Source organism: Lytechinus pictus, chromosome 1 (genome assembly GCF_037042905.1).
Source record: "Lytechinus pictus isolate F3 Inbred chromosome 1, Lp3.0, whole genome shotgun sequence".
Classification (NCBI taxonomy): Eukaryota; Metazoa; Echinodermata; class Echinoidea; order Temnopleuroida; family Toxopneustidae; genus Lytechinus; species Lytechinus pictus.
In genome coordinates, this window is record NC_087245.1 from 9,521,372 (window position 1) to 9,545,481 (window position 24,110).

At 34.7% G+C, this 24,110-nt stretch overlaps 3 protein-coding genes across 4 annotated transcripts in view; 1 reads left to right on the forward strand and 2 right to left on the reverse strand.

Moving 5' to 3' along the window:
- Window positions 1-24,110, reverse strand: part of LOC135153222 (uncharacterized) — a 1,173,865-nt gene that overhangs the window by 1,106,019 nt on the left and 43,736 nt on the right. The gene's annotated exons all lie outside the window — the stretch shown is intronic.
- On the reverse strand, window positions 2,038-14,829 carry LOC129256993 (aldo-keto reductase family 1 member A1-like). The gene is made up of 9 exons (XM_054895228.2): window positions 14,476-14,829; window positions 12,256-12,423; window positions 11,235-11,351; window positions 9,136-9,216; window positions 8,697-8,816; window positions 7,079-7,185; window positions 5,985-6,150; window positions 5,256-5,338; window positions 2,038-5,025 (listed from the first exon to the last, which is right to left on the reverse strand). The coding sequence occupies exons 1-9, from the start codon at window positions 14,548-14,550 to the stop codon at window positions 4,995-4,997; spliced, it is 948 nt and encodes a 315-aa protein (XP_054751203.2). The 5' UTR covers window positions 14,551-14,829; the 3' UTR covers window positions 2,038-4,994.
- On the forward strand, window positions 16,138-23,802 carry LOC129257003 (peptidyl-prolyl cis-trans isomerase FKBP14-like). 2 transcript variants are annotated; one of them, XM_064095653.1, is made up of 5 exons: window positions 16,138-16,561; window positions 18,315-18,466; window positions 19,146-19,279; window positions 20,154-20,313; window positions 21,262-23,802. In XM_064095653.1, the coding sequence occupies exons 1-4, from the start codon at window positions 16,377-16,379 to the stop codon at window positions 20,310-20,312; spliced, it is 630 nt and encodes a 209-aa protein (XP_063951723.1). In that variant the 5' UTR covers window positions 16,138-16,376; the 3' UTR covers window position 20,313; window positions 21,262-23,802. The 2 variants fall into 2 exon arrangements, with proteins under 2 accessions (XP_063951723.1, XP_054751214.1); XM_054895239.2 differs by lacking the exon at window positions 20,154-20,313 and having other exon boundaries at window positions 16,252-16,561.

Consider the following 24,110-nt stretch of genomic DNA (forward strand, 5'->3'; position numbering starts at 1 on the left):
GGGGATATGGCATCATCAGCCTACCTAATGAATATTCATAAAGACATGCCTAGAACTGTTTCACTGGAATAATGCAAATCTATAAAATTCAATAACTTTGTTATCTGATTTTGATCAAATTTTCAGCATTTTGCTCTGTGAATTTTACTGTTTATTGAGATACAAATATTTCCAGCCTGCACAATAGTACCATTTGATTGACCACTAAACCATTTTATAGAGTCATTACATCTTTTTATAAGACAAACTGCTGGTATATTTGCCATCTTCATATTAATACAATATTCGGGAGCCTTGATTTAACATGGCCAATGTGGTTAAGATTAATATAGCATGTTGCATATTTCTTTAGTTTTGCTTGCCAGATAAAGCAGCATCTGACATGCTGTAACCAAGGGAAAATTAGTATTTCCTGCATAGAGGTCTGTATTATTTTTTTCTGTTCTGAGCTATTCAAGAGGGGGTAAAGGAGAGGGGTGGGGGCTTTGCAACTTAGGAGAATAATATATTTTGTATTTAGGGGATGGATTGCCCTTAACCATATTACTAGGCTTGGGTATTTGGGGAGATCATATGCCGTATATATATATATTGCTACTGATACTGATTTCATTTTTTTTTTATGTCACTGTTACACAAAGTCCTGAAAGCTTTGAAGGCTATCTTAAAGTTTTGCCAGATGCCTCTATAAGTGTTCAATGAGACAAAACAAAGTTCCTGGTGTTTCAAGAAAGTGAAAATAAAGTGCCTATAACCCTGAAGAAACTTTGCTATTATGCTTGTTATAAACGATTTAAATCTACTAAGATAACATGGCATTTCAACTTAAAGAGCCTCCAAGTCTAACATTCATGCATTTTATGATGTTTAGAAAGATAATCATAGGCCTACCAGGGACCTGGGAACAATTTTTGAGTAGGGGTGCTGGTTGGAAAAAAAATGACAAGCAAAAAGTTTTCACTTCAAAATTAAGTTGATTTTGGTCAAATAATGTCTACATTTTAGCATACCAACCTGATTTCTAGGGGGTGCTGCCTATGGTGTACAACATACACAGCACATCCAGAAAAAAAATCCCTGGCACCCTCACTTCCCAGAGCCATAAGGGGCCCGTTGCATAAAACTTTTACCTGAGAAAACTCGGGTTGTTTTCACCGGAGTTTTTGCCGTGTTAAAAGTCAATGGCAGAAATCAGACTAACCTTGGTTTTCAGTTTTTACCAGAGTTTTCTCAGGTAACTAAAAGTTTTATGCAACAGGCACAAGGTCTACCTAGCATACACTAAACACAATATCATCCCACTCAGTGTTAGCATGGGGGTGCAGAGCCTAGTTTTGATTTATTTCATCATTAAAGATGAATAAGAACTTTTATGTCTTTGCCAACTATGCTCAAGATATCTGATTTGCTTATGTTAGTTTGACAAATATGTATAAGTGATGTGCTTCTATGTGTAAATGATTTATACTTAAGGATATAATAGAATTTTCACTTTAACACTCAATACCTGTATATTGTTGTTAAAAATTATTGTTGAAACTGAAAAGATATTTTATATAATAAAGTGGATAATATAATGAACTTAGATCTCTCGTCCTGACCCACATTTCACTCACTCTAAGGCTATTCTTGGTCATGTGTGTGACCGAAATTATGAAAAATATTGACTATAATTAGTTTTAAATCTAAAAAGTTTAGAGATTTAGTAATTCAAAGGTTATACAACATTAACATGTTTTGTCAGCTATCATTTGGAAATATTTTTTGCTGTCTCCAATATGCAGGTTCAAGGTCAGAGGTCAAAAGAACTGTGTCACGTGGGTGATTTCACATAGCATTATTTGGAAAGTTTAATTCGTTATAAATCTCTAAAAGTTTAGAATTATTACAAATTAAAGTCAAGATTTGTCATAGTTTTGGTCACACACGTGACCAAGAATGGCCCTTTAGATTCTTTAAATAGGAACTTTTAGCATAAAAAGATGACGTTAAAAAAGAAAAAAGGTTGATAATTTCATAGTTAATAGACCTGTAGACTTAAAATAATTACATTTATTGCATATATTTCAAGGTTCTTGACATTTTGAAAACATGCAAACAACGCTGCAAAACTTTTATGGTGGGTGTTTTACAAAGGGTTAAGTCTGACTTAAAGTTATGCACAAATAAAGAACACATAATCTCTTTCATTATAGGCGGTAGAGCATGACATGACCATTATGGTGATATGTTATATTCTGCATGCAATCAGGAATGTAAGTCCGATATTTAGTCAGGCTTAAGTCTGTTAACCACCATCCACTTAATAAATGCAGACTGGGATCCATAGAAAGTAATTAATTTCATAGTAAACAAGAGAAAAATAGTTTCCCTAGGTAAAAAAAAGAAATTTACATATTGTAGTCAGCAGTTCACCCTCTAAGGTTGCAGAGGTAGCTGACATTGTTTTGATTGGGTGAGGATCAGCCAGTATTTTTATTCTTTTTAGGTATGATATAGAGTACTGAAGTGATGACGTCACATAAAAAAATTAATTTCAGCGTTTTTTATACCATATTTTGGTAGCGCATGATAAAACCCACAACTAAAATTTGATGGGAATCGGTCCATGGGTACCCAATATATGACCTCATGAATACATTGACTTCAGTGGGGCTTATTATGTATTCAGGTCATATCTTGGGTCCCCCATCGACTGATTCCCACCAAATTTGGGTTGTGGGGGTTTTTCATCATAGTATCTAAACGACGACATGCAGAAAGGGAAAATTGATGACGTCTCATTTCGGTACTCTACAAAAGAGCTCCTCATTCATTTTTTTTCTTATATGGAGATCGGGGTTGTTTAAGTAAGTGTCCTGATTATGGTAGGAGGATGTTTGCCAATTTTTGTCCACTTTACTTGTTGAAATATGTACAAAAGTTTGAGGTTGGTCTGCATAATTTGGGTGGGATTTGCTAGCATCGGTCGGGTTACAGAGAAAGGTTTTTTCTTCTTTCACTAGCCACTACCCACTGGTAATTGTCAATGGGGTACAACTTTCAAGAGAACATTCATGAAAAAGTTCTAAGGTCTATTTTCATGATCTTTAATTTCTAACAGAGTTTTTTTTTTCTCTGTAATGTACAGATGATTAAAAAAACAGAGTTCATTGTATTGCCACTTGACAAAAATTGCTGGTTAAATCTCTGTCAAAAATTAGAGAAAAAATGGTGATCATCTCTCAAGAGAGGACATAAAATTGAATATATCATTTGATCTGAATCTAGGATAAAATTGCTGTTTGATTCCTCCTTTTTTGACAGACTTCTTCATGGTTCTTTGTAATGTGACATTCTCTTCTTGAATCCTCTGTATGTTATTACATGAAAACTCAATAAACTCATGCTTTGGAAGAATAATTTCTCCATTTAAAATATAATAAAACTGTTAAAGAATGGGAAAAGAAATTACATTTCTAGAGATCTGCAATGTAACACTAACAGACATGTACTGTACAAACAAAATGTAAAATATCATTTCAAGAGCATAATTATTTATTTTTTAATTCATACTTTAAGTATGTCAGCTCTCAGCCTTGACAATGCATAATGAATACACAAACCTTTAAATTACAATTATAGATTTATTCTCCTCCAAGGAATTGCATCTCCAGATAACTTTTTAATGAGTTTCTTTGGTTTTACCAAGTTATAAACATAAATTGCTGATGACACAACACATGACAGAGGTAGGTCAAGCAAATTCAAATATCAGCATGTGAATTTACAAATATGAATGATAATTATGACTTTTGTGCTTATAAAGGCACTTAACGCTTCAAACATACATCCAGCGGGCCGTTTCATGAAGCTGTTCGTAAGTTAAGAGTGACTTTAAGAATGATTTGTGAACTTTTCGTACGCGCTAAACCATCGCCAATGGTGTATACCATTAACCAAAAGAAAGGATCATAGTCATTCTTATAGTCGCTCTTATCTTAATAATAATAATATACAAAATTTATATAGCGCTTTATACGAAAGTTTCAAAGTGCTAAGAAAGAAAGAAAAAAGAATATAAGTACAAGATATCTCAGTACGATATCTTACGAACAGCTTTATGAAACACCCACCAGGAGTATCCTATAGCTCTATGGTTATATTGAAAATAAAAAGTGAGGGTATAGCACACCAGCTGTCTTGTGCGGATTGTGCTCCTTTTCTTTGAGGAACAGTTGCCAAGAGATAGGTTCTTATTTCTTAACATCAAATGTTCTAACATTTAATCTGGGTGCCCAGACGAGATTGAAAAGAGTGTAGCAATTTCCTTTTGGGGGGTGTTTCATAGGTCTTTTTTTTAATATCAATTATCAAAACAAATGATAAAAGAAACCTGTAAAAACAGTTTATCAAACAAACTATAAAATGTAAATAATAATATAGCAATATATGAAAGTGAAAATATTTTTCTAGCGATAATTAACACTATAGTACCAGGGGGCAGGGTTATCAATTTGATCCCCTGCACATAATTTAATTTTGATCAATTTCATATGAGAGAATAGGATTCAAATGGCCTAAGGTATGAAATAAGCAGCATTTTTGTAGCAATTTATGAACTTCGTATTTGCCATTTCTTGGAACTCAATATTTTTTTTAACTTACAGGTAATTATAAATTGTGCCATAATTATGCCATGTCTTATTTTCACAAACTTGGTACCAAAAGATGTGCAATACTTGCAAGAAACTTGTCTAATTATGCGTCATGATATTGCCAAGTTCTGCAAAACTCACAACCTTTGTGGGGGGACAGGTCAATACCCCCCCCCCCCCCCACTTGGCTTGGTTTTTGATTTAGAAATGGAACTTCAAATAACAAAGTGGCACCTTTTCGACTGGGCTACCTCATGAAAAGATAACAAAATATATATGATAGAATCACATAACTCCATGATCACACAGAAGAAGAATTTCATTTAGTGACACTGCTGGATCCAGTGAGCGGGGTCATCAAAATGGGTAATACTTAGCATTCTTGGATCTGTTCAAGAAGATACAAAAGAAAAATCCAACAATATTTGATAACATTTGCTACATAAATCTAACTTAGTTTGTTTTTTATTGAAATTTGAACAATCACAGCAATGTCACATATCAGTTAGCCTCTTAATAAACAAATAATTTTTACATCCAAAACATTGACATGTAATAATAAATGATATCTTGATTGACAATTATCTACATCATTTGATAGAATTCAATTGTACTTACGCTGGGAAAGTAATATAATGGAAGTTCCTGTCAAGTGTCTGTATGCGTTGAACCTCATCACTTGTCAATTCAAAGTCAAGAACCTAAATATTAAAAGAAAAATGTTGAGGTGTCGGAAGATCATGAAACCAATTCCTGAAAAAATATGCTTCCATGGAGGTGTTACATCATTTTCTGTTTAATATATGCAAGAAGTGATGGTTGAATTATAATTAATAGTAGTAGTAGTAGTTGAAGAAGTAGTAGCAGTAGTTGTTATAGAAGTAGTAAAAGTATTTGTAGTATTAGTAGTAGTATTAGTATTAGTGGTAGCGGTGGTGGTAGTAGTGGTAGTAGTAGTAGTAGTAGTAATAGTAGTAGTAGTAGTAGTAGTAGTAGTAGTAGTAGAAGTAGTAGTAGTAGTAGTAGTAGTAGTATTTGAAGTAGTATCGCTATTATCATCATCATTATTATAATTACTATCATAATTAATATTGTTTCATAGCTACTATTATTATTATAACTATTAATCTTATTTTCATCAATATCATTGATATTGTTTTAATCATTGTTATTTCATAACAATTATTCAATTAAAGGCGTGACAAGTTTCTTTCAAAAATATAACCAGAAAATATGAGAAACATACATCGATAGAGTTGACAAGAAAATCCATCAAGGGATGATAGAGTTATGAATATTTGATAGAATTAACCACACTGAGGTGTGGGTCAACTTCCACTGTAATACCTGGAAGTTTTCTCTGATCCTGGATGGAGTAACACTTTTAGGAATGACCACAATGCCCCTGTCTATTTGATATCTGATAGCTATCTGGGCAGGAGATCGACCTTTGGCCTTTGCAATCTCGTTGATGACTGGGTCTTCAAGGAGAACTGGGTCAGTGCCAGCTTGCCTGTAACAGTCAAACCGGAATGAAAATGAATTTGATATCATCTCCATTCATCAGCAAATCATTTTATTCATAAACATATACATATATGTTATAGCAACTTTTGCAATATAACTCGCTCATACCTTACATGGAGATGGGACCATTAATGAATGCTTGATTCCTTTGAGTGAGACTGGTTCAACCAAATCATTTTCAATAAACTGTGGATGAATTTGAAGCACTTTGTCCTAAACGAGCCATAGTAACACATATTCCACTTAACTGAAGCATGCCTACATTTGATCAGTTCTTCATTTGCTTATAAATACTAAGTTAAGCACATTTTTCATGAAATCTGCATAAACCATGTGATGGATTAGCTTGCCTTCATGAAATCCTTGCTAATAATATGAAAGGTTTTTTTTTTGTTCTTTGATTAAATATCATCTTATTTTTATTATCTAGTTAACAGCAATACAGAGTGTGTATCAGGTAAACTAACATAGTTGACATTTTGTCTAGCTATTTCAAAGAAACATTTAACCTTTGACTGCTTTCAAAAAAATGATAGTCTCATACTTTTAAGCATGGATAGTACTTCTAATAGTTCAACCTACATGAGCTTTAATACTCATCTAAACTAGAATTTTAAACCACACTTCTATGGGCTGCTGGCTTCATAATATGTCTTCCATATTCATGGGAATTATAGTGTACAGATTAATTCAATAATATTCATTACCTGGTATATTCTTATTCTTCCCATTTCATGACTTATCTATTTTTTACAACTGAATACTTAGTAATTTTCAATTGATGTGCCAATTGACTCTTGGTACTCTATAAGGGTGTGATATACATCAAGCCATGTTTAACTATGCGATGACTATCATAATACCACCCATTGAACTGTTCAAGAAAACAATAAATTGGTAAATTGATAACTTACAGTGGACGATCAGGCGAACCCAGAGGACTGTAGGCCGTTAAAGATATACCATTAGCTTTACAGAACTCTTTGATGTCATTCCCTGGGAGGTATGGTGTTATTTCAATCTAGTCATGGGCAATCATAGAGAAAAATGAATAATTTAAGTACTTTACAACTGATATACCACAGTAGCTTTAAACCGCAGCAGCTCAAGACCTAAACTACTTAAAGGTCCTATGACACAAAAACCATCTTATTTTGGATATATATTCTTGGGTAGTTTTACTTGAAAAATACGAATTTGCCATCAGTTTCTGTGTACGACGAACCGGTGTTGAGTTATTCCATGGAAATGAACTTCAACGGGAACGCCCACTGAAATTTTCGAAAAAGTCGGCCGATCGACCTGTCAATCATCGTGACGTCATCGGAAGAAAGCTTTCTCAGCTGTGCAGCCGGACCCCTAGTTATTGCACATGTTTCTCGTGTAGTTGCTGTTTCGACCGAGCTCATCCTTAACAGATTTTTTAGATTTTTATGAGGTTTTGATCATGGCTGCAGCATCGTCATCAGCTGCGTCTGATTCTTCAGACTTTGAAGATTCAGGTCCTGAATATTATTTCAGCAATTCAATTTATTTACTTTGAATCCACACGTGCAACCACAATAGGCACTTCACGCTCCGAACGTCAGCAACACTCAGCAGATTCTTCCCCTGACGTCATAATTGTCACGTGATATACGAAACCAAATCGGACATTTTTTGCGATAAATCCGCCGCTCGAAATTTTTTGACTGCGTCGCTCGCTGACTTTTTACTTTCAAGTCTCGCGCAACTTTTGAGACCAAAATTGTGACCCCTGGGTACGCGGTTCTGAAATTACGCAACATTTCGTAAGTGCATGCAGACCCAGAAATACTCAAAAACGTCAATTTGTGTACAAATCCAATGCAAATAGTGTTTTTAGCCCAAATTTAATAATGTATCATTATTTTCCCTTTTACTGCTTAAAATCAATTAATTTTATCCTGTTAATGGTCAAAATAAAGTCCCCGACAATTTCCATTGAAAAAACATTAAAAAACAAAAAGTCGAAAACAACAAAATACATAAGAAATTTAGAAAACAATAGAATACATAAGAAAATTTAAAAATGTGATGTTCAAATTTTTGAAAAATAAATTTGATCAGATGCCTATCTAGAGTATGTGAAACAAAATTTAGCATTTTAGGGGCATTAATTTATTAATTAGAGCAAACTTATGATTTTACGTATAAATTAGCATAATTAATGAGCAATGAGATTTTTCGCAGAACTTGATATTATAGTTTTGTAGATAATGCCATGGGTAACGCGCGTGCCAATTTTCGTCGCGATCGCGCGATCAACAGCCGAAATCAGCCCCCCCCCCAGTCTTCTTAGGCATCGAAATAGCCCAGTCTATTTAGGGTTAAGACTATTCTAAAACCTTTGGAAATACAGGTGTGTTAGAGTTCCTTGGATTTTGGTTCCAAGTTGCACCACATGGCAAAGAAAAAAAAATATGTATATACCTAGATATATATTTCTGTAAACTGATTAATTGTAGCAATGAAAAGTAATTGATTGTATCAATGAATACAACCAATCCTTACCTGTAGATTGCATATCTTTTGCTTTGGTGGTAGATCTAGGATTCTTTGAAGCTGGCTTTTGTTGAAATTGGACACACCAATAGCTCTTGTCAATCCCTTTTCTACCAAATCCTCCATGGCCTGTAAAATAAAATAAAAAGAGTGATATACCACTGTGCTGTAGCTAATACAATCCATCACTTAACTTTTCATGGAGTATTTTCATATAGTAAACCAATTATAAATCATTATCTAATCACTTATGACAAATCAATGTTAAGTCAACACTACTGTACAATCTCATGGTTATTATGGCAGCAGTGGGCAATGGCATTTAAAGGACATTGAAATAGATGGAACCAAATAATGTAGCCATTAGCTCTTCATTGTGAAGCACCACTTAGGCGAAACCCTTTGGACATTACAATTCTAAACAAAGAACTATTCTTTATGAACCTACCTTCCAGGTGTCAACAAAGTCTATATCATCATCAGCAAGTATCATACCATCAGGACCTTTAGGCGCCATCCCTTTCCCAGTCTAGGTCAATTAAAGAAAAGAGTTACATGAGAAGAAATATATATATATATATATTTTTGGTACAGGGGATGTAGAATATATTGAATGGGATGAGGAGACTGGGGGCTGACTGAAGCAAAATATGAATCCAAATAGTTGGCAATTTTTCATGTTTTTGCGGAAGAAAATGGGAGAGGACTGGATAAAGCAACAAAGACCAAATTCTAACATGCAAAACAGATGATAATTCTCTTTTTACACTAAGTAGATTTACTCTACAAAATACAAGTGGGTTAATTATTCTTTAAATTGATCAAATGGGTAGTTTCTCACCCCCCCTCCCTTTAAGAAAAAATAAAGACACCAGTTTACTGATCTATCTAAAATTTATGCACACAATGCATGACATATACATTTTGAATCTCGAAGGCCTTTATCCAGGGGTGGTATTCTAAAAATTGTCTCAACTTTTCTTGCAACTCAGCAAGATAACAGCTTGCTAAAATTATCTTAAATCAGTCTTATCTCTGTAAGGACATCCCCTATTTTATCTCTGGCACGCCAAATATTCAATATCATCAACGAATGATTTAAATTGTTACATGTTTAGGTCAACCAATAGAACATTCAGAACATTATTGACATGAAGCGTAATTTCCCCTGCGCCTCTGATGCTTATGCTTGTCCGCTACTGTTCTCTAAAAATACATGTGGCTGTTCTCCCAGGAAATATTTTCTTTGACAAGATTCATCTCGAAAAGTCTGCAAATCCGTCTGTAATATCTCTGGAATGTCTCCTTTGGTAAAACAAGATGTTCTTGTGGGATGCAGCAAGAAATTTTTCTCTCAATGCGGAGTGTTCAGACTTTGAGTTCTCCCACTTACCGGGACATCTGAGGGACTCGGATGTCCAGGAAGCAGAAAATAATCCGAACATGTTGTATGAGTGCTAAATCTATATCCAAATCTAAATTCTTTGACAAAACCTGAATATTTGTGGTATGAATAGATATCCCATGCAATGCAATAAATATGTAGAAGTCTGCATACAGTTGTTGCTGAATCCTCTGGTTAATATTCATGTTGTCAAGAGCAGCTTTTGTTTTATACAAAGTACACAGGATGTTTTATACCCTATTCACACTGGCCACAAACACCGCTACAGTACAGGGAGTGTCCCCGGACTGTAGCGGTGTTGCCTTCAGAGTGAATTCTCGGACCTGCAATAAACTACCCCAGGATAACCTTGCCTCGCTATAACTCCATAACAAACTATCGCTACGCAAACCAGAGTAATTTCAGCGAGACAGCCGTCGCGGTGTTCCTTCAGTGTAAACGCACAATGCTACAACACCGGAATAAACCACTTGTAAATTATAATCACTATAATGTCAGGGTGTTGTGGTCTAGTGGTTATGACTCATCTTTCAATCAGCAGGACGTGGGTTCGATTCCCCGCCTCCAATATTTACAGTGTATCGGAGTCGGGTCAGTCACAGGCCTCCACATGTTTTGTTACGGAGGTCATAAAAATCACTTGCTGCAGTGTGAATGGATAATCCTGAAACTGTGGTGGGATAACTTTTCTACTGTGAATGCATTTAGAGCAGGTTTATAGCGGTGCCGCCATCCCGGGACAGCACCAGGATAGATTTGAAAACAAGTGTGAAGACGGTATTAGAATATTAACATTATCTTTGAGACTTTAAATCCAGGCAAAATTCAGGAAGTATTAGAATATTAACATTATCTTTGAGACTTTAAATCCAGGCAAAATTAAGGAAGGAATTTCAAATTGCAAGAATACCTTAAAATGCTGACCAATAACAATTACTTATATACAAACTGACCATTCAAAAGAATACTAATCCTCCCCGGAATGCTATCAAAACGCCTAGTTGGCTGCCCACTTGCTTGTGTCTATAGAAAATGAGTATTATATAGCATAATCAGGCAGTATCCAACAGGTTAAGGATATTATTTCTCCACTTAGCATGCACTGTGAAAGTTTCAATCAAAAGCATTGTGCTATAACTAACCTGGAATGCAAAAGGCCAATGCATAAGGTAGAGATCAACATAGCTTAAACCAAGCTTCTCTAATGACTTTCTGCATGCTGCTTCCACATCTTCAGGGCGGTGATCGACATTCCACAACTGGATTTAAAAAATATAATGTCATATACAGTTCAGTCTCGATAAGTCAATTTGTAAGTAAAATTATACAGATTATGCAAAAACATGTTCCTTTTTTGCGATGTCTTTTTATTCTGATCTTTTTTTTTTTTTTCTTTTTTTTAAACAGATTTCTATGTTCCCCAAAATACTAGGGGCCTTTTCATAAGTAAATCTTGAATCATCATTGTAATGATGATTGCTATTGTAATCGTGACTGTGATTAGCGTTCGTGATTCTAATCATGTTCTAGTTTGGTCTCACACATGCTGAATATTCATCATTAGCCTTATTTTTCACTGGAATCATCATTAAAATTACAATTTTTTACCATGTGAAAGGGAGGTTAGTTTAATAAGTTACATGTAAATCTAATCACAAAGTGTTGCAGGCACAAAGTTCTGATTAAATGCAGTTTTAAAAAACAGGATCTAGGTTTAAATACATGAAAATAATGTAAACAAAATTTGAAGTACTACCATATATGATGCTGAGTACTGATTTTATATTCAAAGTTATAAACATGAAAGAATGCATTGTGTCTTCTTTTTCTTGGTCAGGAAAAATAATTGTAAAGAATTACAAAGTGAAAATATCTATTTCAACCTTTTGTACATGTTTCTAATTAAATATCTGGTGTATCTCTCAGTAAAGAGATTCATCTGATTGGTAGAACTCAAATAAAACAATTTTCTATCTTTTCACAAGAGAAAAATGAAATTGATTGTGAAAAGATGAAAATTTGAATTTGGCGTATCTCTATTTGATTTCTTTAATTTCTTTACTACTGACATAAGCCTCATCCCATGACTTCCCTTCCCCTCTCTTCCTCCCATACCCCACCCCCTTTCTCAATCTAGTCAAACAGTATTTTTTTTAATCTGACCTTTGTTGTGACAAACACATCCTCCCTCTTGACAGTTCCATCACTAAATTTCTCCTTCAGACCAGCACCAACTTCTTCTTCATTTCCATATGCTGCAGCACCATCTATGTGACGATAGCCTGCCTCCAAGGCTTCTATAACAGCTTTGCGAACTTCATCTGGTTTAGACTAAATGGAAGAATCATTATCAACATCATAATCATAATCAGAAATAGCTGGTGTAGTGATAATAGAAGTGATAATAAGAATAATGAAATTCTATTGATATTGATGATACAGATGACGATAAAAATGACAATAATAATGATAAAAAATAATTATGAAGAATAAGGAGAGAGGGGAGAGAGGAGAGGATGGAATAAAGAAGGAGGAGGATCAAGCAGAAGGATGAAAACTCAAGAGGTGAAGGAGAAGAAGAAAATCTTCATTATCATCATCACCACCAGGAGAAGGGTAGATGAGTAACATTTTTCATAGAACAGTTTTAATAATGAAAATCAAGGATTGGTGAATGATTTTAGTGAATTTTGATGACATTTTTAGCCCAAAAAAATTATTGGTCCCCACCCAAAAAGAAAAAAATAATAATGTCAGGAAACAAAGTCCCGACCCTATATGCATAGTTGTTTTCAGTATTTGTTCATAATTGGCTGGTCTACACTATCCACCAAGTAACAAACTGTATTGACTGTCAAAAATTGTAATCAACATTCACATGAAATATAGCTAAATTTTAGTCCCGAAGAAGTCAAAGTGACCTACATGTATGCTACCGTCATTGTCACTGCCATTGTCATGTATATAGTGTTATATATCTTCCTACATAGAATAATTGTACTTTGGGCTTAAATGACATGATAATTATAATGAGAGGCATACTGTTTGCTCAGAACAGTTAACCAACAATAAGGTCTATACAGGGGAATATATAAGACACTATCTTTACAAACAAACTTTGGTAACCTGTAAATTGTAAATTTTATGGATATTATTAAGATATTAATTTCAGTTGAAGTGCAAATGTGCAAGTCACATCATCTTGGTAGTTCAAATATTTGAGCTATATATTACGTACTGCTTGGCAAACAAATGATAAGATTGCAGAGAAATCTTCACTCACTGGTTGTATAGATGGCACACAGGATTAATACACTATCATATACCTGAATTATAAGGTAAAAACTATAAACTTTTGAAAAAAAAATAGGGAATGAAATTCTTTTTAAAATGCCCAAAGAGAAAAGCAGCAAAATTTAGGAAAAACTTCTAAATAAAAAGTGTCAGCCATAGCTGATAGCATTCCCCTATATAGTGTCTCCCCATTAACATTTCTGCTAAAGTCTGGCTGCATAAACTTTGGGAGAATTAATTCTCTTAGTCAAATTAAGCACCCAGTGGTCCACCCCATTTAGAAGTTTATGATTTGAGAGACAGGCAATCACCAGTACGTATTACTGTAAATATGCACAATAAATATATTCTAAAAGGAAACTTTTACCACTTTTCAAGTAAAATCAGGAAAAGTTCATAATAAATTTACTAAATGCCAAATAAAAAAGGGTGTTCTCCAGTTTATCCCATTTATCCATATGATGTTATGTTACCAACCAAGATACGTCTGGATCTGGATAGATTTTTGTGTGAGCTTCAATGCCCAGTTACGGTAGGATACATGCAGTTAACTGATACATCATTCATTTTTAAGGAAGAGTATATCATTTAGCTTCTGTGATGCGATCATAAGCCCTATCTGCCTATTACATATTAAGACATTGAGTAATATATTGTCTAGATAATTGTAATAATGGTCCATTAAAAGGCATTTATCATGATAGAGATCGATCCCTTGGCTAAAAACTATCATGTCTATATCTATACCTTTAATAGATACAAATGAAGTAGGCCATATACTACAATAGATGTGATAGATATAGAATCATTATATTTATCTTTTTACCCAACCATATCCAGTGAGACTGTACGACGTGTGGTATTGATACTCTGTAAAAACTATATACATATTATATGTGCCTATATTATATAGCTATACCACTACTATAGTACTACCAATGAGGTCAATACATTGGCATGGCGATGATGGCCGTTAAATATATAACTGTATTTAGACGGGATTTTAATATACGTTGTAGTAGTCTATGCATGACATTAGGGGACATAATAAGACATACGTTTCTGTAAAACAAGATTTCAACACCTTACCTTCCACGTTCCCAGTCCCAAAATTGGTATGGAATGACCATTCGCAAGCTGCACTGCAACGTTCTTCTCAGCCATTTTTTCGGATGGCCCTCGCGTATTGTGCTAACCCCTGGCCTTGGAGGCGAGAGATTTGACTGTCATAGGCGATGCAGTCCGTGGACCGTGTAACTCAGCTCCCTCCCCGTGCAAGATTGTTGTGTCTGTTTTCTCTCTCTCAAACCCCGCCCCTTTTCTCTCTCTCCTCTCTCTTTCTGCCCCTTGTCTTGTCTTAGCTTAGCTTAACTTAAAGGTCAAGTCCACCCCAGAAAAATGTTGATTTGAATAAATAGAGAAAAATCAAACTAACATAATGCTGAAAATTTCATCAAAATCGGATGTAAAATAAGAAAGTTATGACATTTTAAAGTTTCGTTTATTTTGCACAAAACAGTTATGTGCACAACTCAGTGACATGCAAATGAGACAGTCAATGATGTCTATCACTCATTATTTATTTTGTTCTTTATTGTTTGAATTCATAAAATATTTCATTTTTTACAGATTTGAAAATAAGGACAGACTTGACTAAACCATATAATTAAACGATGCTAATTCCACATGTTCAGACAGGAATTAATGGTTGTTTCACTTGACAATGAGTAGAAAATTAGAATATTTCATATAATAAAATACAAAAGAAACAGTGAGTGGATGACGTCATCAGTCTCATCCTTTGCATACCGACCAGGATGTGCATATAACTGTTTTGTGAAATTAAGCGAAATTTAAAATGCCATAACTTTCTTATTTTACAGCAGATTTATATGAAATTTTCAGTGTTATGCTTGGTGTACTTTTCTCTTGTTTCAAATCTACTTTTTGTTGGGGTGGACTTGTCCTTTAAGCCTTAAGTCGGCATGTATGCAGGTATTTGCTGCACTCCGCCAACTAGCTGTACCCTCTTCTCCCTCTCCCTCCCCCTCCCCCTCCCCCTCTCTATTCTATAAGGTAATCTCTTCCGCACACACACACACTCATGTGGGTGTTTTAATGTAATGTTTTAAGATATAACCCGGCATATATATAACAAGTATACACACTAAATAATCATGATAATAATGATAACATTTTTTTTGTCATTAATTACAATTTTGATGATAACAATAATAGAAATAAACGATGATGATATCATGATGATATATATAGTCCCTGCATGACCAAATTGTCTTTTCTCATTATTTTCTTGTTATTGATATTGAATTAAACGTTCAGAAACTATTGCAAACAGACCAGTGGAGAAACAAAAAATCCAGGATAAAACAGACTGACATAATTATGTTTATGTTTTTAGACACAACAATCTTTTGTTTTTAATTTAGGCCCTATACCCCTCCCCGCAACCAAGCGAACTGGTATAGCTCTTTTAGTTTAACTTATTCATAACTTATTAGCACCCTTTTGAATATCAATTTATTCAGGTTCATGGAACTACAGAGAAAGGGAGGTAAGCATGGAAGCCTGATAAGAATCCTCAAAATGCTAATTTTCAGGTCATTTTTTTCTTCAAAACTTTTAGCTCGCGCTTTGGCTAACATTATTGGTGTAGTCCATATGACATGTGTGAAAAGGTGTATTTACCACCCCCCCCCCCCCCTTTCTCCTATGTTATTTCTACAGCCCTTTCTTTCCGACCCTTTTGTAAATTCTTAGAGGCCTTTTCATTGGCGCCGCAGCCGTCCTACCACTTGCACCCATTTCTACCACCAGAATGCCCAGCCACGCCCCTTCCACGGCGCCAGACCATTGAACCTTACAATGTACACGTGTACTATGAACAGTGAGTCGCCCAGCAGATACCGGTAATCTCCCCAACGACAGCGACAAAGACAAAGCCTACTTGCGAAAAACAAAACTGTGTAAAAATGGCTTTTACAGCTTGCTGTATATTAATGGTGGCTTTGATAGCTGCAGTTTCTGGAGAAGTGAATATAAATGTTCTTTTTAAGCCTGAAGATTGCACGAGATCTGTGCAGTCAGGGGATTACTTGACAGTAACCTATGTGGCATTCCTCCCCGAAGAATCGGGCAACGAACGCTTCGACACATCGTGAGTAGCCGTATTTATGTTAACCTTCCCATGTTAGGTCTATTTGTTGTTTTTCCCCTTCCGTCCACAGCATATAGGCAAGACTAATCTAGTTCCAATGATATGTATCCTCCACTTGCGAAATTGATATAAAAATGTATTCAACTTCAAGGTAGAGAAAGTTGGATTGGACTTTTGGAGTCAGTGGCGTAACTACGGGGGGCATGGGGGGGCACGTGCCCCCCCAATCGGCTGACAAAAAAAAAAAAAAAAAAAAAAACGGGGAAAAGGAGAAAAAGAGGGAGAAAGGAAGAGAAACGTAGTGGGAAAAAAGACATTATTGTTCATTATAATGTTATATTATTTCATAATAATATGTTATGTTATATTACATAAGAAACATTTTTCATAACTTAATGAAACATAATTTGCTCAGGGCCTATGTTTTCATTGCTCCTGATGCTCGCATTGTCTGTTTACCAAGATATATAACCCTGATAAAAACTAAAACCTCCCGTTTTCAAGTCAATATATACCAAACTGCCAAATATATTTCCTCGCACTTCGAGTTATTGTTTTATGTACAATAGTATGCTTCTTTTTCATGACTAAAGTGATTGCCCCATTTTAAGGTCTTAATATAAAACATTTCCTGTCCGTGCTTACGTTAGCAGTAGCGGATTGGTGAAATATGTCTGCTCTCAATGAATTCCTAGAATCAGTCCTTAAAATGTTCCTTTTTCTGATCTGAATATCAAAAATTTTCACCTCGCGCTTCGCGCTCGCACCGTTTGGTTAGTGAACTACGTATGGTCTTCGTGAATTCCTACAAACAAGCCTTAAAATGCCCCTCTTCAGGTCTGAATTTCCTAAATTTTCAGCTCGTGCTTCGCGCTCGCAAGATTTGATTAGTGAGATGGGTATGTTAATCATGATTACAAGTGCTTTATGTGCATATGTTTAGATGTAATTCTAACAAAATCAGCAAGCGCTTATTGGCACTCGCATTAGATGACTATGGTGAGATGTGTATACTCTTAACGGATTCCTAAAATATAGTCCTTAAAATCTTCCTGTTTGGGGTCAATATTTACAAAAATTTCAGCTCGCGCTTCGCGCTTGCATTATTTAGCGAGACAGGTACGTATCATGATTACAAAAGAATTTTATAATGTCCTTTTTTAGGTCTGAATATCAAAAATTTTAAGCTCGCGCTTCGCGCTCGCATTATTTGACCAGTGAGATACATATCCGTTTAATGGCACTGTCCTTAAAATGTCTCTATTAGGTCAGTATACCTGGCAACTGGGCGCGCTGCGCTCACTAAGTGACTCAAAATTTTTGCTCGTGCCCCCCCAATGCCGTGACCCACGGTACGCCACTGTTTGGAGTACTAGTATTACTATTATTATCAACACTCTCTACTAGCTGGGCTCAATAGTAACACACAACGCTAAACTCGCACAGAGCTCTTGCAAATCAATTACTGTGTCACAGAATTGTGATATAAGAAATGCATTCAAAATTGTGGGTTTACTGAAAAAAAATTATCGGCGCAGTATGTACGTTGCCTAACAGCTGTCGGACAACACTCAAATTGTAAAAGGAACATCTGGCCAGTGACGAAACTTCTATGAGGTGCTCTTCAATTTTCTTCTAGACCTAGAATGACCTTACTCAGCAGTCAACAACCATGATCCCTTTTTATCACTGTATTATCATTGTCAATTTTGTCATTATTTTATAAGATCTCTTTTGGTTTCTTTACTTTCAGGGACAACACGGGACCTGTTCACTTTCGCCTAAATGATCCTGAAAGTACTGCCATGCAAGGATGGCACCAGGGCTTAGAGGGAGCTTGCGTGAGGGAGAAGAGAGAAGTTTTGATTCCTGCCGGAGAGCTTACCATGAACCATCGATTACCAAGTGAGTATGACCTGTAAATTTTTTTTATTTCTGCTCAACTCAGGTGATGGATTTACACTCCACTACACTTCACTACCGCAACGCTACGTAGTTCAGTGGTAGTGTAGAGTAGTTGAGCATACACGAACCATCACTTGAGGTAATTTCAGCTGGGACTTGAACATCTGACAACTGAACATTAAAAGAGTGATTCTGTGGATCTATGCATTCATTCAAAATAAAGATAAGTATGTCATAATCAATAATAAACCAGTTGTCAAATCAGATACTGGGAATAAGGATTATACATGTAACTGATGGCTGTCAATTATAGATATTTATGCCAGCTGGATTCATTGTTTTCTCTTATGATTTTGTTTTTGTAGTAACTTAAGAGCTGTTTGACACATCAACTTCAGACGCAGTCCAATTATACATATATATGTGAGTGTCTGATCTGATTAGTTTTAGGGATATCAACATCCAAGGGCAAATACCACAAAGGTCATTATGTAGCCTACATTAGAATAACTGAAGAATCATTTTAGAGATCAGCTTCAAACGTTGCCCAGGTATACATACAGGATTGAAGATCTATTTGGATTTAGGGGTCACTTATTAGCCAAATATACTTGATTTGCTTATTCAATTAAGATGTAGGCTTATATGCTGATATGATGTATTTTTGTCTTTAATCTAGACACCAAACCTCCACCAGAAGGAAAAGATGTTGGTTATCGTTTTGAAGTGCGAAACATCAAAGATACACCTCCAGCAGAGAACCTGTTTAAGAAGATGGATTTTGATGAAAACAAACAGATCTCAAAAGATGAGGTTTGTACTTCATATATCATGCGGTTTCTATTCCATGTTATGTGTGCTGCTATCAGTTGTTGGTATGCTATAGAATCTATGTAGTGTTCCTTAGCTCTGAATTTCCATTCACTATTTCCTTAGATAAAAATTTTGACTAACATCAGCTTCAAGTCATTAAGTTTTAACGATAGTTTGTTTGAACATATGTTCATGATAGTGTTTATTGTAGACATTCAAAGGCTGTAAGAGTCAGGGTTTGTTGAAGATCATAAGTATGGTCACCTATAAGATGTATGATCTCCCTTATAGTTGTGGACCAGCGTGATTGAATGCAATTGCCCTTCAACAGTGCTATGTTATGACTTACAATGACTGGTATTCTGCACTTGTTGCTCAAGCTTGCTATTTAGTTCATTTGCTATTCAAGTACATGTATCTTGGAAGTTTGATGTCATTTCATAATCACTTGCATGCAAAATTGCCCACTCTGGTAATGGTAATGACTATTTTGGTGGAATCTATTGAGGTTTAGGTTATGGCTGTATATAGTTCAATTCCATAGTGACATCATGGCAGCAGTGGGATGCAAATTTCATATATACCTTGTGATGGTGGAGGACCAGTATCTTTCAATCGTGTACATAGTTGAACAATGCTGTCTGCCACAAGATGGCATTATGCCATTAACAGAAATGCATATTTATCACCACCCCCCCCCCCCCCATTAAATTCATTTGAAGCTAATATTTAAGATTATAAATAAAAACTTGCACTATCATTGGTGATTCTACTCATATTTTTATGATTGAATCAGTACAAGTCACAAAACGTCCCTTTTATTGGAATTATAGCTGTTTCAAGTAAGCTTCTCTCTGCTTTTTGGTCCTTTCAGATGAAGGCTTATCTAAGCATGCAGGGCCTTGGGGGAATGAGGGAAGACGAAACTCTGGATGAAGCCATTAATAATATTTTTGATAACAAAGACCATGACCGAAGCAATTCTTTGTCATCTAAAGAGTTCTTTGGAAACAATGCCCATGATGAGTTATAGGGTATGTGTTTGTTAAATGGTTTATATTTAAATGCTTGCTCAATTATATCTGGTGCAGTTTGATGTTCTTAATCTGCTGGGAAAAGTTGGTACTTGGTAGAAACTTACACATACTTAATCACTAACTCTGTCATTCTTCTGTCTATGGGAAGTTATGTTCTAGTGGAATTGTATACAGTCATCACGTGACATTTACCTGAAATTTTTAAAGGTCTTTTTTTTTTACTTCTCTTTTCCAATATCTCTGATAAACCATTCTAGATAGCTGACTAGATATGCAAATTATCCACCTTACATTGTCATATATCATGTGACGTGGTTCAAGATCATTTAAAAATAGCAGTCATAGGCTTTGAGTGCAAACCTGCCAATATTATTTGGTTTAAACAGGGAAGTGGGAGGTTATTTAGAATAACATTTTAACAGGTGTTTTTCACATTTTAGCCAAGACTTGATAAACTAGATTCTTTTTGAGAGTGTTTATTTCTATGTACTGTGATTGAATTTAAATTTCAGTTGCTTATGGCGCAGTCACATTTCCCCTACGGAGGCTGTATGGTGAATCGACAACAGCCGTTTTAACATATTTGTACTCACTACATCTATGTGGTTTGATTAAAAAATAAAATAAAACAGCTGTTTTTTACTTACCGTGCGGGCACCGCAGGGGAAATGTGACTGTATCATTAGTTATCTGAATTTCAAATATTAAGAAATTACAATGGAAGTGGTTTCCTATTCTTTTAATTTGAATTAAACAGAATACAATAACCAAGGTATTGTATGAAGGTATATTTGATACAGTCAGATATAAATTATTGTAAAGTGCAATGAAATGTTAATGTAATGTGCTAGTGCTATATAAAAGTAAGTTTGATTATTATCAGTATAATGAAGCAATATTACCAAGATTCTTTCTGCATTTTGTATGTATTTCCATATGATACAGATTAAAAGATATATGGAGGAGTCTGGAATCGGAGGGGTAGAGAAGTTTGAGACTCACAAGGAAGCTATCGATCACATGTTCAATAAGATGGATAAAGACAAAAATGGAGCTATTAGCCATGATGAGTTTCCAGGACCAAAGCATGATGAGTTCTAGGATCTGGTCCTTGTTGTTCCATACAGCGTTTATTAATGTTACTCATGACTTGATACATTCCTGGAGCATGTTTTCAGGTGCTAAGCCAGCTACATAGAGATATTCCAGTTACCATAAGAAAGGATCACCAGTCGTTCATAACTTCATTTGTAACTTACAAATAGCTTTATGAAACATCCACCAGGAGCTAGGTCAGATGTCTGTTTTATGTTAGCTTTTAAAGGGATGATGGATAGAACTTATCAAGTCGTTGCTCTGTGTATGAAATATCTCATATCGCTTCTCTAGCTTTTGAATTTTGCTCCTGCGACAATTCCTTCCATAAAAAATCTGTTAAAAGACAAAGATTAAACCTATCTTTCAAATATTGAGTAATCCATGTAGTCAAACCAAAACTCCTATTACAACCATCACCATAACCTTTATTCCATGAGAGATTAAAAATGGACCATTTATTTTCTTCTCGTTCTCTTTTTCCAATTTGTTGATTTTTTCTTCACCTTCTTTGTCATCTTCTCGTCCTTCTTTTAGCCTTTTCACAGTTGTAATTTGTAAGTACCAGTAAAAGGTCATTTGAGATGAGCTTTTCAAAGACACTGACATATAAAGCATTCAATATTTGATGATTATTCATGTGTTCCTTTTAAAACATTCTTTTCATCACATCCACTGAGAAGTAATTGTTCACAATTGGCATTATACAGTACCGTAGCCCACATGATAGTCAAAAAGCAGACAATACCACAAAGTCCAAACTTGATCATTGACATACTTTGATAGTCACCTGGTATTTCTTTCATAGAATTTGATTTTGAATTCAACAGGATGCTATGTCTGGAAAGCTTAGGCAAGATCTTCATTTGAAAGTGTTAGTGCTCATCATAACGAAAAAAAGGAAATGTCATTTGATAATACGATTGGCTTATACCTTTTTTATATAATGATGTCAAATATTCGAAATTCACTGTAGTTGGTCTTCTTTTATGTCTGTGTACATTCAAGTCATATCCTGCTTAATTACCATGTTCCAATAATATTTATATAGGATTGATTCAATCCTTTCATTACCTTAAATAATAAGGTATCATCAGAGCCTAAAGCAACATGGTATTAAGATTAAATTTTCTTAATTTATTATATTGGACAGACACTGCTTATGAACGATACCAATCTCTTTGTATATCATAAAGTTATTGTTATTTTGAATTCTTTTGACTTTTTAACCTTATTTTATTAAACAAATGCTGCAAGTGATTCAACAGGTGATCACAACCTAGCAATATTCTTTTTAATCAAATAAGTTTACAATCATATGTTATTATAAAAGGTCACAAGGTTTTGATCGGCAATGTGTAAGGTTGCAAGAGTTGAGATCAGTCTTGTATCATTTTTAATTGTAATCAGTTATAAGTTTTCATATAGTGGGATCCACTTTGTATTATTTTGTTGCACTATGGGGATATCTAACAAAAAACATACTATTATTGTATTTTTCTTAAATTACTTATTAGCAATATACCTTGAATTTCAATTAGTATTAATGAAAGTAGGCTGAACATGATGGTTTTTTTTTAGAACACTCATGAATTCATATGAAAAGGAGGGGAAAAGCCTGTGTGAGATGTACAGTAGTTTGGTGTTTCTAGTATTGTAAAGTGCATGTAGAGAGAGATTGGTTCAATGTTTCCTGAAATTAAATGATAAATTTTTTTTACACAATGATATACTTTATATATTTAAAACTGCAAAGCCAAGAAAAAAATATTCAAGTACACCACCCCCCCCCCCTCCCCCATCATGAAAAAAAAATAGAAATGATTTTGGATACTGCTTAGAGGGTACTTGCTTATATTAAAATTCATTGTGAAATCACCATATTTTCAAGAGAAGTTGTGTAAAAATAATGAGTGATGAAAATCTTAATGCATTACTGGATGTCATGTTTCATGTGCCTTTGAGTTGTAAAATGGTAAGTGAAGAAATGTTTGAAAATAGATTAAGTTATTGAGTGTTTCAGTTGTTTAACTAAATTTTTGTTCATGTTAATGATATACATTTGCACGATATATACTGTTTATCAAAATCAGTGGTACTTCTTTTCTCTCAATTTGATTTATGACTCCAAGTCTTTCATTGCTATAAATCATGAAAATGCAAAATTGGTGTAGCATTTCTGATTGTGAAATTATTGCTATCACCTTGAGTTGTTGAATGACCTTTGTAGGGTTGTTTATATTGTTTGTATAAAGTCTTTGAACATTGTAGTATGCATACATGTATTATGCAAATTTTTACATATTAAGTACTGATGCTAGTATTTATTTTAGTTCCCAAATATTTGTTACATATAGCTAGAAGTTCAGAATAAAGAAGTATAACTTTGAATACTTGTTTGAATGCAATAATTCTTGGCTTTTTGTTAAATGTTGATGATATTTATACATTAGTGATATGAATTTCACAATAATGCAGTTATATACCCAAGGATAGTGCCAGAGTTGGGGAGATGGCAATTATGCCCCAAATAATTTTTCAACTTATTAAAGAAATTAAAGGAAGGAAATGGTATGGAGAAAAGTACAGAAAAGAAATGGTTTGGTCTTGGAACTACAATATAGTAACTCTTAGGTTTGCTTGAAGGTCACTTTCACCCCCCCCCCTCTTCTCTCTTCCTCTCTCTCTCTCTCTCTTTC

What these genes read in the sequence shown, in the direction of transcription:
- LOC129256993 (XM_054895228.2), bottom strand. Translation starts at nt 14,550, where the DNA reads ATGGCTGAGAAGAACGTTGCAGTGCAGCTTGCGAATGGTCATTCCATA. An exon ending in ACTTTGTTGACACCTGGAAG is followed by an intron (nt 8,817 to 9,135) that starts GTAGGTTCATAA and finishes TTTATTTTACAG; the next exon opens with GCCATGGAGGATTTGGTAGA. An exon ending in GGTTCGCCTGATCGTCCACT is followed by an intron (nt 6,151 to 7,078) that starts GTAAGTTATCAA and finishes TGACTGTTACAG; the next exon opens with GCAAGCTGGCACTGACCCAG.
- LOC129257003 (XM_064095653.1), top strand. Translation starts at nt 16,377, where the DNA reads ATGGCTTTTACAGCTTGCTGTATATTAATGGTGGCTTTGATAGCTGCA. An exon ending in CATGAACCATCGATTACCAA is followed by an intron (nt 18,467 to 19,145) that starts GTGAGTATGACC and finishes TCTTTAATCTAG; the next exon opens with ACACCAAACCTCCACCAGAA. An exon ending in AACAGATCTCAAAAGATGAG is followed by an intron (nt 19,280 to 20,153) that starts GTTTGTACTTCA and finishes TGGTCCTTTCAG; the next exon opens with ATGAAGGCTTATCTAAGCAT.